General features: G+C 33.9%; 2 protein-coding genes and 1 non-coding gene across 3 annotated transcripts; all 3 read right to left on the bottom strand.

Moving 5' to 3' along the window:
- Nucleotides 1–1,655: 1,655 nt before the first annotated feature.
- Nucleotides 1,656–8,463, bottom strand: LOC101209681 (eukaryotic translation initiation factor 2 subunit alpha homolog). Its single transcript, XM_004139765.3, has 8 exons — nucleotides 8,252–8,463; nucleotides 7,750–8,145; nucleotides 6,034–6,090; nucleotides 5,869–5,955; nucleotides 5,646–5,792; nucleotides 5,455–5,559; nucleotides 2,068–2,166; nucleotides 1,656–1,980 (listed from the first exon to the last, which is right to left on the bottom strand). The coding sequence occupies exons 2-8, from the start codon at nucleotides 8,131–8,133 to the stop codon at nucleotides 1,825–1,827; spliced, it is 1,035 nt and encodes a 344-aa protein (XP_004139813.1). The 5' UTR covers nucleotides 8,134–8,145; nucleotides 8,252–8,463; the 3' UTR covers nucleotides 1,656–1,824.
- Nucleotides 8,464–12,649: 4,186 nt separating this feature from the next.
- Nucleotides 12,650–15,013, bottom strand: LOC101209436 (40S ribosomal protein S5). Its single transcript, XM_004139764.3, has 2 exons — nucleotides 14,899–15,013; nucleotides 12,650–13,562 (listed from the first exon to the last, which is right to left on the bottom strand). The coding sequence occupies exon 2, from the start codon at nucleotides 13,555–13,557 to the stop codon at nucleotides 12,934–12,936; it is 624 nt and encodes a 207-aa protein (XP_004139812.1). The 5' UTR covers nucleotides 13,558–13,562; nucleotides 14,899–15,013; the 3' UTR covers nucleotides 12,650–12,933.
- LOC116405340 lies at nucleotides 13,784–13,921 on the bottom strand. The gene has a single exon (XR_004218543.1). It is a non-coding gene; the product is annotated as a small nucleolar RNA snoR2/U65 (small nucleolar RNA).
- Nucleotides 15,014–19,347: the final 4,334 nt, after the last annotated feature.

The following is a 19,347-nucleotide window of genomic DNA, read 5'->3' as shown; positions in this document are numbered from 1 at the left end:
GTAAAACAAAAATATCAAATGTTAGAGAGAATTTGATGAATTTTATTATATTTTGTTAATAGTTTCAACTTTTAACCTTTTGTTATTTTTGAAAATGAGTAAAATCAAATCTAATTAAAGGAAATATCATTAGCTTTATTAGGATCACATGCTTGATCAATAGAATTAAAAGCCTCTAGAAAGCACAGAGAAAAAATTTGTACAAGAAATTGCAAAGCATCCTTAATATTAAAACAAATAACATTACCATCAAATTCTATCAAGAGAGAGCCTTTGCCTATGCCAATTATGATTCTAGTAGTTTTCAAAAATAAAACGAATCGGTGAAGTATTCACACGGTATAGAACAATTTCGATACACGATCTCAAACATACCATGCTTCGGAATAAAAGAATTCTTCCTTTAGTTATTGTATTTTGAGCCTTAGTGACACTGACATGGCCTTGGATAAAAGAATTGTCTCTTTATTTTATTCGATCTCGGACATACATTACCATGATATGCCTTAAGACGAAAGACTTCTGTCTTTAGTTATTTGATCTCGGGTCTTAATTGCACCAAGATGGCTCGAAATAAAAGAATTATGTATTTATTTTATTCAATCTTGGACATACATTATTTTGAGATGCACCAGAATTAAAGTTTTTTGCTTTTAGTATTTAGTCTCGAACCTCAATTGCACCAAGATGATTAGAATAAATAAATTGCAAAGAAGACATAAATTGCAAAGACATATATGAAATTTATGGGGAAAAAATGATAGACTTTCTTATTTTGTTATAAGGACCATAAATATTTTGAGTTTTTGTTATATTTATGTAAATTACTCTATAAGAAACAAGAAGCCAACATGAGCTTAGCTCAACTGACATTTATATTTTCCTCTGGCATCTATATCTTCCTGTGAACAAGAAGTCTCGGGTTCAAATCCATAGTCCAAACCACAAACTCATAAACCAAACAAGGATTTTATATAAGCCTACAACTTTAGGTAAAAGTCCATAGAGATCATGTTCTATAAACAAACAATCTTTCACTGTTACATTAGCACTCAATGCATTAGAGCAGTTTTTCATTTTACTCAACAGCTTTTCATTGAACTCAACAACATAACCACTGACAACCTAATCAATGAATCAGTTACCTAACAAATCCAAAACCTAGTTCAATATAAAATACAAATTAAAACCACATCACAACAACACATTGAAAGTTGAAACCCTAGTTTAAAATTTCTAAACGAAACTCAAACACGAACGATTCTAACAATTACCTACAAAACCAACAAAATGATCACAAGAACAGAGACCCAGAGCTGAAAGAGTCTGATGCTAAATTGTTGAGAAGAGCCTCCAAAGAGGAAAGAAGAGATCTCGATGGCCAATTTTGGTGTTCTCACATAGAAGAATATGGCAAAATCTATTAGATACTCTTATTAACGAAATAGTCTCTCACTGATACACTCTAAGATATATCTAGAAGCTCTTTTACATTGTGCGATACTTGCAAATACTTTGATATTAACTACTACATTTGCAACACTACCAACCAATACTTAAAAGTTTTAGATGATTTTAGATTTCTTTTTTTTTGAAATGACTTTTATTTCCAATACAAAATAACATTAGAGAAAAATGATTTGGACAATAGCAAAAGTACACTCAAAAAGAGAACCACATAAGCTTTTATCATTTGATATCAAGAGAAAGAATGAGAGCACAATACAGACATGCTAATTTTCCCAATTGTAATAACTCAAGTGTATGTCAGTCTCTTGAAGCGAAACCTTTTTCTCTGTTCCTACAAAATTCCTACAACAATCATTACTCAGTGATCCCAGGACCTGCATTCTCAACATCGACTTCTCCCATCCCTGTGTCTTCCTCTTCCTCACTATCCTCATCTCCACTGATTTCTTCATTGTCTTGTCGTAGCTTCGCCATGTGCTCAGCAAGCAATTTGTCATCTCTTTCACTTACCTATAGTAGTAATTGGAGAAAATAGGATGTGAGCTGACACTAAGTGTAATTGTTGATAATGGAATGTGCATAAATGACAATACTCACCGCTCTGGGTGTCTCCTTCACCACAAGCTTTCCCTTGTGATGCTCAATTGCCTCAGTGCAAGCAGCAATAGCTTTTTCAAGAACAGTGATTCCTTGCTCCTATTCCACACGAAATAACAAATGGAAACGTAAAGCAAAGATGTCATTTGAAAAACATAAACCCAGAAATCCTAGAACTTCAATTCAACAGCCTATTGGAAGAGGTGGATTACACCAATAGATCTGCAAGTTCCTATTTGGAACTGAAGTACGCTTCTTTTCTACAATCACTGTTTCTAACTCAAACTCTTTGTAGTTACTATGAGGTCTTAAGACGATTCTAGAAGAAGGTGGTATGTAGACTTCTGTTACACTCCATTGTATTTACGGATTAATAGGTGTCAGGTGACTAAATGTGCTATATTCATTATTGTTCCAGATACAAGTTCATAATAAAATATGCTTTCAATCTTACAGGTAAATGACGAATCAAGTCACTTCACTCCTTTATTTTCCTTTTTTTCTCGCTGGATGTGTCTTTCTCATCACCTATCTCATCCCATAAGAGGAAAGGAGATCCCTTTTGATTAGGAATGGAAGAAATTAAATGGTAAAAGGTATAGTAGGAGGGGAAGCAAAGGTTGTGCACGTGTAATGGGAAGTATAGCTGCTAAGGCTGGGTCGCACATTTTGTCAGAAAAGGGAGAAGGTTTAAATAGTGAGGAAGTCAGGGAGTGAAGGGGCAAATTGTAAGATGGAGTATTGCCTAGAGTTTCCATTTTTTCTTTCGTAATTGTCTTTGTTCCTGTTCTGTTCTTAGCGATAGACCAAATCCTTGTAATAGTTTTTGGCCATTTCAATTGAATAAGATTCATTTGAGTTGGTGTTCTATCAACCTGCTGTGAGAAGTAAGAACATGGTGCAGTTTTGAGGAGAAATTGGAAGTGTTTGATCAAGAAATGTCAAGCTTACAAGTAGAGATACAAACTTGCTGGTAACTCAGGAGAATTTTTCATCGCTGACAAGGAGCATTGAGCAATTGGGAGTTCAGGTGAAGAAATATCAACAGTTGCTAATGATGTATGTAGAAGGAATTTTGAAGAGTCGTTCAACTACTACTAGAAGTATGGAAGAATCAGCAAGTAAGGGAAAGTCGGTGAAAAGTAGTTTTGAACAAGGATCAATGAGTATGAACGATCGAAGTAAGTTCAAGAAAGTAGAGATGCTAACTTCTAGCGACATAGATCCTGATTCATGGTTGTTTAGAATGGATCAATTGTCGAAGACGAGGAAGATGATCGTAGCAGTTATCAGCTTTGATGGAGAAGTGTTAGATTAGTTTAGATCGGAAGAGAAGTGTGAACCTTTCAAAGATTGGAAGGAATTGAGGCAGAGATTGTTGATTCGCTTCAGATCTGTGAGGGAAGGATCAACTTGTAGGCCTTTTTTGGCGATTAAGCAAGAGACTTGCATTGAGTATCAAAATCTGGTAGCGCCCTTGTCGCATTCGCCAAAGGAAGTTTTAGAGGAAACATTCATGAATGGGCTTAGTCCATGGATGAAGGCAGAGGCAAGAACCAGTTGAGCTTGCACAAATAATGAAATTAGCCCAACGAGTGTAAATCGAGAGGTTGAGGATAATGAAGCAGGCTTTGGCAAAATTATTGAAGGTAAGGCCTAAACTGAATTGAATTTTGTTAAACCTAATTTGCCGACAATGATAAAAGATACTAAACCGATAGAAACGTTACCAATGCGTACAATTACACTAAGAGGAGCAGCGATGGTGGGTAATTGACGTGAAGGTCCGACAAAAAGGTTGTTTGATGCTGAATTTCAAGCTTGAAGAGAGAAAGGGCTTTGTTTGCGATGAAAGGTATTTTGCAGGTTATCATTGCAAAATAGTTGACTTGAGAATCCAAGTACTATGGAGCTGCAAGGGAAGATTCAAGAAACGGTGATTATATTGATTGATTGTCAAGCGACACACAATTTTATTCCAGAAAAATTGGCATCACTTTTAAATTTGCCAATGGTGGAAACTTTGAATTATGGAGTAATTTTGGGTTCTAGTTCGACGGTGAAAGAGAAGGACATTTGTGAGGGAGTTGAGTTGTCAAGTAGTGACTGGAGACTAAAGGATAGCTTCTTTACCTCTAGAATTAGGGGGAGTGGACGTGATTTGGGAATACAATGATACATTCAATGGGAGTAACGGATGTTGATTGGCTGAATTTGACCACGACAATTAATCAAGGAGGTCGAAGGTAGTGTTGAAGAGTGATCTCCTAGTTTGACTAAAGCTGGGGTGAGTTTGAAGAGTATGATGAAATCTTGGTTAGTGTCGAACAAGGGATTCTAGTTGAATGTAGAGCAATGGAGGGTGGTATGTCGTTGGCAAAATGTTATGGAGTCAAGAAAGTACCAACAGTTGCCGAATCAGTACCCGCGTTGTTGTCCAAATTTGAGGATGTATTTGATTGGGTGGAGGCACTTCCACCAAGTAGTATTGAACATCATACTCATTTGAAGAAAGGGCCTTATTGGGTGTTGGAAAGAATTGGGCCCTGCCGTATATATTGGAATTACCTCCATCTGCTGCAATACACCCAATGTTTCATGTTTCACAGTTGAAGGGGGTGTTAGGGAAGCATCTTGAGGCACAGAAAATGGTACCATACTTGTCTTAAACTCACGAATGGGTGACCAGATTGATGAGGTCTATGGATATAGGAAGAATCTTGCGACGAGAGTGTGGGAAGTGTTGATTATTTGGACGGGATTACCTCCTCATGAATCTACTTGGAAAATCTGTGATAATTTTCAACAGCAGTTTCCGAGTTTTCACCTTGAGTACAAGGTAATTTTGGAGAGGGAGAGTAATGTTAGGCCACCTACTATATTGCAATATAGTAGGAGGGGAAGCAAAGGAAGGAGACGTGTAATGGGATGTATAGCTACTAAGGTCGGGTCCCACAATTAGAAAAGGGAGAAGGTTTAGATAATGAGGGCGTCAGGGAGTGAAGGTAGGCAAATTGTGTGAAGGGAATGTCTATTCCTTGAGAGTGAGGAAAGGCAGAGAGTATTGTCTAGGGTTTCCATATGTTCTTTCGTAATTGTCTTTGTTCTTGTTCTGTTCTTGGTGATAGACAAAATCCTTGTAATAGTCTTTTGGCTATTTCTATTGAATAAGATTCACTTGAGTTGGTGTTCTGTTCTATCAAAGGGTTCACTCCACGCACTGTGCTCATGACCCACCTTCGGTAATTCCTGAGAAGCTTTTAAGTCACTAAATTTTAGAGAAAATCCAGACTCAAGAGATTGATAGTTGGAAAGTTTTTTGTTATGTCAAATGTCAAAATATCCATTTATGACAATCCATAACATCATGAGGGAGACTGCGCTAACCTTGTCAAGTGTCTGGGTAGTAAGGACGTAAAGTGGAGGTGCAACCAATTTAATTTTAACAGGACAATCATCATTTCCAGCCGCTTCAGCTTTACGCATTGCTTCCTGGAGAGTCAGATAGGTCAGTGTTTACATCTTTCATGAAACAACTTCAACAAGAAAAACAAATGTTAAAGAAGTCAAACAAGCACCTTTATGTGAAGAACACCATCAAATTGGAAACACTTCATCTCAATATCAGCTCGGACCTTCAAGGGTTGGGGAGTCATTCTTCTTCTAATATTCTTTATTAGTGCATCTTTTACATCCTCAGACATTGCGGGAACTATCTTAGTTTCCTAAAATACAATATATAATCAGATTTTAGTCCAAATTTGAGAGAATAACACCTCAATTTTCATGGACCAAGGCTACCTCCTGTCCATCAGGACCAGCTTCCTTGACTTCACGGGTTAGAGAATTCAACACCGAGTCAGGGTCGGTTACAATGATCTTGAATGCCTGCACAAAAGATCGTCAACTCCTTAAAATCTTCCAAAAGATGCATTATTATTTTAGGAAGCAAAACAGAATGCATACCTCAAAAGCATGACCATATTTCCGGTACAAAGGCCAGCCAACATGGATATATAAATCCTATAAGAAAAACAATACCACCTTAGAATTATAATTTAGTACTTTCAACAACAACCTTGATCCCTCTCACAAAAATACTGCTGAATATTAAGGTCCCTATTTTTTAATAATGATGACAACTTGCATTGAGATGAAAATGAAAGGACAAAACCAGCCAACAAAACAAGAACCCAACTATACAAAGAGAACTACACAAAATAAACATACAGAAAATAGTTACAAAAGAGAGACGTAGTGAGTTGTGTAGAAGGAAGAGTTCAACACACTTATACTAGTGGCAAGCAATGTTGTATTGATTTAGAAAAACTATAAAGACTAAACTTTTTTATCCATAGGAGGCTAACACCTACATGAAAATGCACGCAACAAAATTTTTTGTGCCATGTGCATCAAAGAATCATAATATCAACTTGGTGGCTTTTCATTAAAATATAAGGCTCCAAATATAAATTTGAGAGAAATACAACAAGATTTCTGGTTATTAGGCTCTTTACTGTACTTACCAGTACCACCTAGGCTTAATAAACTATTGAATGCAAATATTAAAGAAAAGGCACATTCCATTTGTTCTAATGATAATGAGAATGACCCTTACAATTCAAGGAATTGATTGTTGATGGGCATGTTTACTAGTACTTGGCTTATGATTTCATGATTTTTCTCAGTACATTGACGATTACACTGCATACAGATTCAAAACTTATGCCTCCCAATTTCCAATAAAAAAAAACCTTGAGACCAATTAACAGTTAACACATTTCAAAATGTGGTCAAAAGGCTCAATGAGGGGAGACAAAGTTTACATTTGTGTCCAGAGCTGATTGTTCAGAGAGGGTGAATAATTCTTCAATGAAGGGCACTTGCTTGTTCATTACAAGAGAACAAAAAGAAAAAGGGACTAGGACTTGGATCAAAGATAGGATATCCAATGGTGGTATTTTGTTTGTTCTTTGGTGGTATTATTAAATACCTTACAAATTCCCTCTTTCAGAAGAAAGTAACAAAACCTAGTCTATATCAAGGAAACTAGCCATGAGTGTCCTACTTCAAATCCAAGAAAATGGTGATTGCCATGTCATAATGACCATGGCGTGCCCCATTGCACAAGGAATATGCACACTGACCACCCCTCACGCATCCACAGTAACCAAGTACTTGATGTCATCAACACAATTTCAAGTAAGACAACCTTGGCTAGATATAACCCACCAGATTAAAACATTCTCACTATTGTCAGTACAAAGGAACCGGATCCAACTAAGTAAACCAATTTGAAACAAAGAAAAGGGGAAAACTCCTATGAACATTTAGGAACCCTTTTTCAATCTAACTTACACACCTTCAACTGGTAAACAACATGAACCTCCAATATTTGGTTGTTATCAAGAAACTCATCCAATTTTTAAATCCAAAGGTGGCTGGCATAGGTTAGAACCACACCCTAACAGTGCTTCAACTCTTTCCCTTACCCTATACTAATAATCACTAGGCCAATTCAAGGTTATACGTATAATACCAGATAACTTAGACCAAAAGAATACACGAAAACAACTTCAAACACCAACCAAGAAACTACAACTTAGAGAAAAACGCCTAAAACAGCCATGATGATATTTCTCAAGAAGCCACATAATTAAAAGGAAAAAAAAAAAAGGATACCTCTAAATCAATGTTCATAGTTTCAGCAACATGGCGCATTATAGAGTGAACGAGCTTGCTCTTGTTATACCTCTCCTCACAGGCCTGAATATCCTCCTCAGACACCCTTCTCTTACTCAAATCAATATATCCCTTCTCCTTGTCAACCCTAAGGACCATGACGGGCTCGATACGACCGACCTTAATTAAGCTGCTGACACTACGAATTCGACGGCGAGAGAGCTCGGAGAAAAGAATCATACCCTCGATGTTGTTGTATTCAAGAAGGGAGACGTAAGCGCCCATATCGGCGATGTTCTTGACCTGAATCATGACGGCCATATCCACCTCCGGGTACTTTGCCTCGTACATCCGACACTCGAGGTTAGGGGAATGGGAAGCCATGGTTGACAAACTCTGAGAGAGTTCAGAAATCGAGAAATGAGATTTACAAAAGAATAGAACAGAAAAACAGAGAAAGACGGTGAGGGAAACGAGAGAGAGGGAAGAGGTGAAGAGTTACCTTTGGTGTTTGTACTCACTACCACCGGAAATCGATAAACTGCAATGAGAGAACTACCGTGAGGGAGATCGACGGTGAGGTGAGGGAGATGAGAAGATGGAGACAAGGGAAAAAGGGAGAATCGGCGAATGAAGAAACGCTGTAGCAAAGCTGGTGGAACTGGAGGGGAAAACACGAAGCGAAAACCTAATACTGGGAGAAATGTTCGGTTGGGTTACTGAGGAGTGAAAACCCACCAATCGTTCGGTTCGGTCCAACTTTATTAACCGATTCGGTTCGATTCATCTGAATTTTAATGAAGTTAAATTAACGTTTGCAGATGGTGTCATAAATTTCTTAGTTCCAAAAATGTTAATGTTCAAACATACTTTATACGTTGGAGGGTATCGTATTCGTCTTTCTATGCTGTTTAAGTTCGAGTTTACCGTCTACCCTAAGTAAGTTATACTTATATATATATTTATTATTATTATTATATTTAAAAATATTTAAATAAATTGGTTCGATTTAGAATCAGTTTAATGTATTCGACTAAATCAAACGGTATAAGAAACAATTTCAATTTAATATAAATCGAATTGAACACCACGCTCACAATGGAAAATACAAAAAATGGACTTAATATGAATTGTTTAAATTTGAATTTTTTTTTTTGTAAACGAGATCATTTAAATTTGGATAAACCATTTTTTTTAAAAAAAATAAGTACAAGTTTTCGTTTAAATTTGGATAATCAAATCTCAACGATTTTTTTGATTTTGTTGTATAGGATCATTTAGATTTGATCAATGATTTTGAATGATAGTTTAGATTTGGTTATCCAATATCTCAAGGACGATTTTTTTCACCGGTCTTTTATATTTGACAAAAAAAAAACATAAATGGAGGACAAACGAAAGTATGAATTAGAGAGAAATAAAAATGATTAGTTTCATGGACTTTTCCATTTTGTTACCCATACAGTAAATATTTGGTCGACTTTTCCATTTTATTGTTGTTTATAGTGTTCCATAATCATCATGAACTACAAAGTTTGCTTCCAAATTTCTAACCAATTTATGCAACATGATTGAAGAAATAAAGAGTACTCAATTTGTTTGCGTTTGAAAATTACATGAGACTCACTACCTTTATCGTTACCATTACAACTATTATTGTTGTAACAGTATGAGAATAATAAATTTGTCACATTTACAGTTACATTTACCATCATCATTACATTACATTCAAAATCAAACGATAATGGTACTGATAACGGTAACAGTAAATGTGTAATAGATTCATAATTCTAAGTAAACACGATCAAAAGAACTCTAATGACATTTGTAATTCAGTTCCGTTACTACTTATTCATTGATAACATTCTATTACAATTATACTAATTTTTATTATGAATAGGTAAATATGGTCTAAAGAACCTAGGGAGGAGTGAAATACTATCAACAAAGAAACCAGAGAAAGCAAATGATTTACAAGGGAAATTAAGACTAAAGGTGGAGAGTGAAAAAGATACAATATTAATACTAGGTATGTTAGAGACGGTACTTCTAAAGTGAGGAACCAAGAGCAAAGCGAGGCCGAGGCCGAGAAAGGACTCTTATAGCGAGACTTCAACTTGCTTTATTTCCTTTAGTTTAGTTGGTGAGACAAACTAATTGGTACATGTCAAAAATATTTGAGGGTGATTGCTTGATTGCCCAAGCAACAAGGTTTTTCCCACATTGTCACTTCAAAAAACATTGTAAAGATAAGCTTAATTGCGAATGGTGTTTGACATGTTTAGGAGAACAATTAGCCAATTTGTAGAAACTAACCTACGTCTTCAATATCCCCATTGTCACCACATATTGTTTAAGGAAGTTAAGGCCTATAGAGCAAATGTTAAAGGCTTCTCCATAAAGGGAATGGTCTATCACATTTGTGAGTTTTTGTTGATGACTTAGTTTGTGGCAGACCTCAACTTCAGTGGTTTAAGAATCAATTTTATGAAGAATTAGATATTAAATACCAAATCAATGGTCTCAAAAGAAAAGTAGAAGCAGTTGGAGTTGACGATGTAGTGAACACCTTGGTGTATTTGTTATACCCGTCCCTAGCACTCTCTTTGGCTGAAGGACAAGTGTGAAGTCAACATATATTGACTCTGATAGAAAACAGTGTCACAAAAAACAAGATCAATTTTAACCTAATTGCATTTAAACTATTTAAAAATTAACGTGCCTCATTTCTCTAATTAAACTATATTAGGGTTAACAAAAAACATACCTTCAAAGTTTTTCTAAACTTTGTAATCTCCTCACGAACAATAACCCAAGATCACCACTCGTGTTGACCCACTATTCTCCAAACTTAGAACGGGGTTATGGGACCCGGTAAGTAAAAGAATTGAGAGAGAATTGGAAATTAGATTAGAGTTAAGAGAACTTAGGTGAGTTTTCCACTTTTTGTTTTAATGTCAAAAATTAAAAGTTAAGCCAACATGAGCTTAGCTCAACTAGCACCTGTATGTTCCTGTAGACAAGAGGTTCCGGGTTCAAATCTCCACCCAGCATTTAATACAATAACCCTTGCAAAAAAATTAAAAATTAAAAGTTTTTTCACTTTTGTAAAATTAGTCTTTAAATAGGCAAAAGACATATAGCTATTGCATGTGAAAAATCAAGTCCAACACTTTACATTTCACTAATCATTAGTGAAATTTAGTAAGCTAGGTGTTTACATTCCATGTAGCCACTTATCCCACTAAATCCAACAAAATGTTAGATTTTTCCACTAACTTTAGTCAAATGGTCATTATGACATTTTATCATTTTGTCTGTCTTGACTAATTTTAACTTTCTAAGCATTTTACCCTTGAGATTACATCTTATTTCTTAAGTCCTACTGTTCCTCTAATGTTCAATTGGTTTAAAGTCTACTTATAAATTGAACCCCTTTCGAACTAATGAGAGAGTGTGGTTCCTTATTCAATACATGGATTTAGTGCTTAAAGGAACAATTTATCTACTAACCCTATAACGAGTAGGAGTGGATTCCATCTTGCACCTTATGTTCTCAGCTATCTATCTGGTTTTACCCCTTAAATGAGAGGTTTATTGGGCCAGTACTGAAGAGTTTCCCTAACCTATGCAGATCAAAGAATAATCTCATGTGAACAGAAGTTCATAGTTAACTCACAATTAAAGTTAAGCTACCTAAGTTGTTAATAAACGAAAAATTCGATTTTAAACAGTAAACGGTGTTAAAACATAAAAGTGACTATTTCATGGTTCAGTCGTATATAAACTCTTAACATATGATACTTCCACTTCCATATCTTCACATTAATGATTCCTGATCACCATCGACGGATTTAGTATAGGTCCAGGGGCGGCGAGCCCCCTTAACTTTATTGTCTTTATATAATATAATATGTATAAACAAAAGTAATTAATGTTTAATATTTGTAAGCAGTTTAGTGGTAACTATGCTTATCAATCCCCTTCCAACTAGAGTTTAAGTCTTCTTTATATAGTTTTTTTCCGTCAGATTTTTATTTTTTCTCTAAGTTACAACTCGAAACCCTCTGTCAATAAATTTTCTGAATCCGCCACTAATGATCACATTATTTGTACCAAGTACAAACATGTAGTATCCATAGTGTTCCCAAAATAAGGCATTCAACCTTAGTCATATATTATAGACCGTCTAGACTATATACTTAAACTTGATCCATGTTTTATCTCTACATAAAGTTAGTTTAATCAATATAGCCTCGAAATCTTAATTTATTGAATTCAAGATTATTATAGTATTCAATCTTCACTAATAAATAATCAATGACCATTTTATTAAATATAATATAATTTTAAACTATAAACTACGAATTTTAAGACATAAATTTCAACACTCTCTTTCTACGTTTACTTGCTCGAAACATATTCTATAAAAGTTCATGATACTTTAATTTAACACTTTTCATGAATCACCAACCCTCCCCATGCAAACATTTCACACCAAAATCAGAAAGCCCATTTTTCAACAAATCCATATCGACTCGGAATTGGCAATTCTTAACTCAATTTTCAAACTGTCCATTTTGGGGCATGAATTGCTGAGTGAAAGAGGAGATTATTATGACCAGAAGACTTAAGACAGTACTTTCTTCTAATTCCTTGCCCTAGTTGTTGACCAAATTCCAAAATCAAAACTAATTTTGATTTATATTTTAAATCATTGGTAAAATTTGGATTAAAAAAAGGTGAAAGAACAAAAATCCAAAGGGTAACGAACATTATTTAGAAACAGAGCGTAAAGCTAAAGGGCAATGAGTGAATAATATACCAATTTCATAAATATAGTACGTAGGACAATTTAATTGGTAAAAACACACATAACAAGATAGAATAATTAATACAGTTAGAAAAAAAAATTGACCTATAAACCAAATAACACAGACAGATATAATTAAGAGTACACTAGAACTTTAAAAAATACATCGTGCAATAGCTAATTCTGATGAAAAACACAATGATATCAAAACTTCAAAAAGCCTAGAAAACAAGTAGATATGAACTGTCCCAACATGGAAACCAAAAATAGAATCTGACACTAAAGTGTTCATTAGAAGAATGTGGCCACACACAAGAAAAAGAACATAAAACTCTTGCTATGCCACATAAAACGAACCATGAAATATAACCTCAACGATTAGCCTTTGCAACTCTCTCAATTTCGTCCTTTTTCTTGATTGCGTAACTGTTTGAGGAACCCTTTGCTGCATTAATAAGTTCATCCGCTAAGCATTCTGCAATAGTCTTAATATTCCTGAAGGCAGCCTCACGAGCACCAGTTGTAAGAAGATAGATTGCTTGGTTAACACGACGCAAAGGCGATATGTCCACAGCTTGACGCCTAACAACACCAGCTGAACCAATTCGAGTAGCATCTTCACGTGGCCCACTGTTAACAACAGCATCAACAATGACTTGAACTGGGTTGAGATCGGTTAGAAGATGAATAATCTCCATTGCGTGTTTGATAATCCTAACAGCCATAAGTTTCTTTCCGTTGTTCCTCCCATGCATCATAAGTGAATTTGTGAGCCTCTCCACAATTGGGCACTGAGCTTTTCGAAAACGCTTGACAGAGTACCTCCCAGCAGTGTGGGGGACATAGGTGGCATGCTTGGCAGGTGCAACCCCAACGTAATCAACCAGAGAGATGTCATTCACCTGGACATCATCAAAGGTCCACCGGTTGAACAGCTTCACATCGTGATGAGACTGGGTCAATTCCTGGTTTACCACATCAATTTCAACAGCCATGATTCCTGAAGATCAATTATTCACACTAAAATAGTGAGAACTAGTTGGCTTAAACATGAATATCAGGATACCTAATCATTTTGCTTTTTCCAGGGATAAAATTACAAAGGCAAGGAAACCTAGCAACACCAATCCACATGTTCTCTCAAAAGCAACTAACCAGATAGCCCATTCCTAATAGAGAACTTCTTCAGAAAAATAGAAAAAAACTTCAGAAAATAGAAAAAATTGTAATCACATGAAACAGCTCTGTAAATCTATTGAGAAATAACAATTTCCTATCAAGATGTGAAAGGCTTGTTTTTGGTCCAATCATAGCTTTGTGGGCCACTGCCCTTAGCTATCTACGATGTGGCATTGAACCAAACATTCCTAGTAGAGAACTTAATGAGTAAAAAATAAAAGAGAGAGAAGAAAACTTGATATATGTTAACACAAAACTCTTAGGATTCCATTAGTGTAAATTGTAATCAAACTTTTCCACAAAAGTAATAAATCTGAACTTCAAAATTACTCAAATAAAACCCTAATTATTATTCAATTCACTAATAACAGATACATATATGGATCACATAGTACAATTTTGAAAAACAGGGCTTCCTGAAAAAGAAAAAAAAAGGTGTGAAGGTTGGTTGAAAATATAAGTATTCGTCCTCCCCTTTCATTGAAATTAAAATAAGGAGAAGTATTATGTTGACCACATTTAGAACAAAAACTCCCCAAGCTTAAGTAGGAGAGAGGGTTTTCTCAATAAAAAATTGACATCCCTAAACGTTAATCATCCGCTCCATAAACAAAAATGTGCAACTGTAGTAAAGTGGCACAAGTGATGTGTACTAAAAAATGAAGCATACTCACAGCAGGAAATAAACTAGATACAAATGCACACAAGTGCAATAATTGGAACAAATACAGAACTTTCCTGCATAGGTTATCTTAACCAGAACAACATATCTTTACACCCTGAATGAGAAAGGACTTATCAACAATTAAAGGATAAAACTTTCACATGAGTCAAACTTTACGAGTAAAAGATGTTATATATGAATAAGTAGTCATTAAAGATATTAAAGACAATTCATTTTGAATAACAACCAAGTAGGCAAAACTCACATGACCATTCTCAGATACAATCCTAAAACAATTCATTTTGAATAACAAAACAGATCAAGAGTAATATCCAAGGCATGAAGTACATAGATTTCAACTAATTCCTGCAAACATACATACAGGCGAAACCAAAACACAAGCCGAAAACGTGATAAATGTATTGAAGAACTCCAAAGGAAAAGAATGACAAGAGGAAAAAACTAGAAGCTGAAAGCAGTAAGGTCGACTTACCGTAGTAGGGAGTCAAGGGAAAAGGATTATTGAGCTGCTCCAATGGCTGCCGTGGCCTCAGAGAAGTGGAAATGCGGTGAAGTCTTGAGAAAGAATGAAAACCCTAAAGACGTATATTTATACAGGTACTAAACCGGCCGGTTCGGGTTGCATTCCGACCCGGACGGTCTTGACAATTTATTTTTCTAGAAATTTGAAATTATTTTACAATTTGTATCTCTCTTATTGAATGTTTACATTACTTTGATTTTCTTCTCTTTTTCTTTTGTTTTAATAACATCAAAATTCTCACTTTCCAACCCAACCCAAATTATAAAGATTGGATTGGGTTGGGTTAATTTTTATTTTTGATCGGATTAAGTTGAATTTTTTATATGCTTTTCAAGTTGAGTGGAGTTAGAATTTTAGAAATATAGGTCAGATCGAATAGAACTCAAATTTTTAATATTAGTAAAATATATATTATAACTTATAAATGTATAATTCATACATATTAATACGAAGTTTTTTTAAAGTTTGTAATAGATACGTTGAATTTTAATATTTAACATTTGAGTTTCATTTAAGTTTTTATGAAATTTTAGTTATTAGAATGTTTGGTAGACAAATTTAAGTATTTTAAGTTAATGAATAATATAATTAAAAAAAGAAAATAAATTTGAGAGTTGGGTTGGATTAGATTGGGTTGAAAATCTTATTTGGGTTATTTTGGTCGTCAATTTGATCGAATTGGTAAAAAACGACAAAAATCTAGAAAAAAAGACAGAAAAACTTCACAAATGTCTTAAATTAAAATTTATTTCTTGATTAGGATTTCATATATTTTTTCTCGATAACTATTAATTATATAGGATTTTTAAAATTAAATTCAAATTATTTCCTAAATTATATCCTACTTAATTTATGAGGTAAATGATAACATTCTTATTTATGCTATTAATTAATGTACATCTTTATTATGAAAATAATTTGGAAATAGTTTATTAATTCAATATAAAATTAAATCTTTTCTAATATAGAATAATTTATTAATTAAGTATAATTTATATTATTGTTTTCATCACCACGTTAAGAATCTGTGAAGCTTATTCCAGCGCCGACCACGACTTCTTCCTTCTTCAATTTCATTCTTTTCTTGCATCAATTATGGTGTCTTCAATATCGTTCTTCACCATTTTTTATTTGGTCTTCAGTATATTTTGTCCCTTCGTTTTCTTCAAACTTTCAGTTAGTTTTTTTCCTCAATTGTTCGCAATATTCGGCAATTATATACATCGTACTTTATCTAGATATTGCTTACACATATACCACTTTTATTGTTAACTTTTTATTCCATTATATTGCTTATATACCACTTCATATATACAATATTACACATATAATGATATACAACCACAAGTCCGAATTTTTTGCTTTGTTATTTTGTTTATCGTATAGTAATATTAAGTTGTTAGTCATATAAACATTTATATTTTAAATATATTGTAAACTACATATTTCCCACAGAATTTGAGTTTAAATTATATATTTATATACTAAATATTACTAAAAAAAGTAGTAAACGACACATTCTCAATGTATTTATTATATACTGCGAGAATATCATACATGCATAGTATCACTTTGTATATATTTTAAATGATCAATATATACTTTAATATATTTGTAAGCTATAACAGTTTTGTTATGTGATTTAGTATATATATATCACATCTTATTTACAACATTAATATATAGTGACATATAGTTCTAATTTCTTTTGGTAGGATGGCCAGAATTGAAATCTATTTTGATAATTTTTTCAACGAATCTAACAAAGTTTTAGTGTGTTCGAAATAATACTTGATGAACATATGTGCTATAAAGAATTGTACAACGTCCTTAGATCCAAGTTAGGTAGTTTTATTGATATGAACAATATTGATATATACCTTTGTCTAGGTCCTATAGAATGTTTTGAGAAGGACTTGGCTATAAGGAATGATAACGATGTTAGATGGATTTACCATATAATAACATCGAACGTTGAACAACATATTGCCCTTATTGTCCATTTTGTTGGCCTTTTAGCGACTTCTTTGGATTCATCATCCTCAAGTTCATTTCAAACATAAATCCATTCAGATGGAAGTCGTTTTTTTTTTTAAAAAAACATAGATATGTCTAAGATAGATTCCAACTTTACACTAAAAATTCACAACATGTTTTCAACCAAATCTTTGTTGAAACAGTTTGTTCAATTCATTGCTATTAGAGACAATTTTCAATACGTTACTGTGAAATCAAACAATAAATTATTGATTTTGCAATGTGTAATTTAAGATTGCAAATGATCATTGCATGCTTCATGTTGTTTTCACGAGGATAGGACTATTGCATTGTTATTAACATTGATTTCTTACTTTATCATAAAAGTTATTTTGTAATAATTATGTGAAGCATTGACATTCATGGCTATATGATTCCTAACTCTTGATCCCAATATCAATTTGCATCAAGTGGTAGTAACTCACTACTTAAACAAATAAATGATTGTATAACTCATTAAGGCAGACGAAGAGGTTGTTTAGACATAAACAAACTCTTCATTTCTGAACTAACCTTTGCATGTGTCATAGAAATATGACAGATGTGGCTTATTCACACTCATTTCATCCTCTGATCTTATTCATCTCGTTTTTTTTTTTTTTTTTGTGTTGACACTTAGTTCTCACACACTCTAAATTATGACACACACTTTTTCATTGTTTAATAGATAACCACACCTCGAATATTTGATAAACACTCGCACAAAAAACATTTTTCAATTTTTTTAACCATATGTTGTTCATTCTTCTTGTTCGACCTCAGATAATTTTTGTGACACCTTTGCTTAAATTGCACTTGGACTCGAGATAGGAAAACTTATGGCAAAGCATTACCAATGCATCTAAATATGCATTACTCATATTCACATACCTCATCATATCATCAACCCCACGTGCACACAACATCATCTATCACAACACCAAGCATTTTAAATACCAATCATCTATCATTGGAGCTTCTAATATATAGGTCAATTAGGTTTCCATGTTAGCTCACTAAAGGTAATATTGAGAAATAATTGATGGTGTTCAAATTATTTGTTAATGAAAAATAGACATGCGCAACGAAATTTAGAACAAGATTTTACTCCAAATGCTCCATGTTAACATGCAACCCTAAACTAAATTGACTTAGGGTTAGGTGAAGTTTTACCTTTGTAGCTAAGTTTACTAGACAATCTTTACATAAACTTGACCTGACCACCACTAGTAATCACCTACTATCCTCCAAACTCATAATCAGATTGTGGAACCTGATAGATGGAGGAGTCGAGAGAGAGATTTGAGATAGAAAGTAATGGAATTGGAAGGGTCAATAATTTTTTTTAAGGTTAAAGATTGGAATTTTGTTTTGGTAGAGTGTGTCTTTCAAAAAACAAATTATCAAGTCATATTGCATATAATTAGTTCACCAAATCTTAACACTTCACTTTCTATTTACTATTAGTGGAATTATTTACCATTGCATTTTTTTAGTGGATTTGTCATCACCGTGAACCTCCACTTAGCCCACTAAGAGTAAGGGAGATTATCGAACAAAATCTTGGATTTTTTCCACTAACTTAAGGCAAGGGACAAAATGGTCATTTGACCATTCAAATCAAAGTCAAAAGTCAACATTTTGACTTTTTTTTTTTACTTTTTATCATTTTGACCTCCTTAACTAATTTCGACCTTCCAAGCATGAATGGACATTCATTTTCTCAAAATTTAAATCATATTTGAATATATCGTTTAGTCAAAGCTTTGAGTTTTTAAAATCAAAAGTAAACCCTTTTACTTTTTATAACTTTGACTATTTCTATCAATTTCGAGCTTTCAAATATGAATCTGTAATTAGATTTTTTTAATATTTAAATCTCATTTAAACATAAAATCTATATCTAATCTAATAACCGGTGATTATATCGCATATACTTGTTGGTTTCTCTCTCCTCATCTAATTCAAACAATTCGAATCATTTCATCATATTATTCTAAGTTTATTCCACATGAGCTAGCAGAAAAACTCAATGAACCTATAGATCATGAACTCCAACGATTCCAGATTAACTAACTAAACCCCTTTAGACCAAGCTAATCAACATTTGTTAATTGACAGGTCATTCCACTAAAGTCCCTACACTCTCCTCTATCAATATATTTTGTGTTCATTTGATATAACCATGATCAGTAAGTTAATCCTTCACAGTACGTTCATAACCTCCGTTGGATCAAATTACTGTTTTTCTCTCGAAACTACATCTTGCTCCTTAAGTCTCACTGATCCACTATTAAACAATTGGTTTAAGGTCCAAAACCAAATCCCTCTCGGGCCAATGAGAGGGTGGACCCCTTCTTCGTTGGATTCAGTCCTTAAGGG

This window comes from Cucumis sativus, chromosome 7, assembly GCF_000004075.3.
Source record: "Cucumis sativus cultivar 9930 chromosome 7, Cucumber_9930_V3, whole genome shotgun sequence".
NCBI lineage: Eukaryota > Viridiplantae > Streptophyta > Magnoliopsida > Cucurbitales > Cucurbitaceae > Cucumis > Cucumis sativus.
Note: the sequence above shows the minus strand (reverse complement) of the source record. Positions and strands in the feature narration are given on the sequence as shown.

Bases quoted from the DNA above. Each gene is read 5' to 3' on its own strand.
- LOC101209681 (XM_004139765.3), bottom strand. From the start codon at position 8,133: ATGGCTTCCCATTCCCCTAACCTCGAGTGTCGGATGTACGAGGCAAAG. The intron at 5,560-5,645 runs GTGCTTGTTTGA...CTGACTCTCCAG, and splicing joins ATGGTGTTCTTCACATAAAG to GAAGCAATGCGTAAAGCTGA. The intron at 1,981-2,067 runs GTGAGTATTGTC...TTACTACTATAG, and splicing joins TGAAGGAGACACCCAGAGCG to GTAAGTGAAAGAGATGACAA.
- LOC101209436 (XM_004139764.3), bottom strand. From the start codon at position 13,557: ATGGCTGTTGAAATTGATGTGGTAAACCAGGAATTGACCCAGTCTCAT.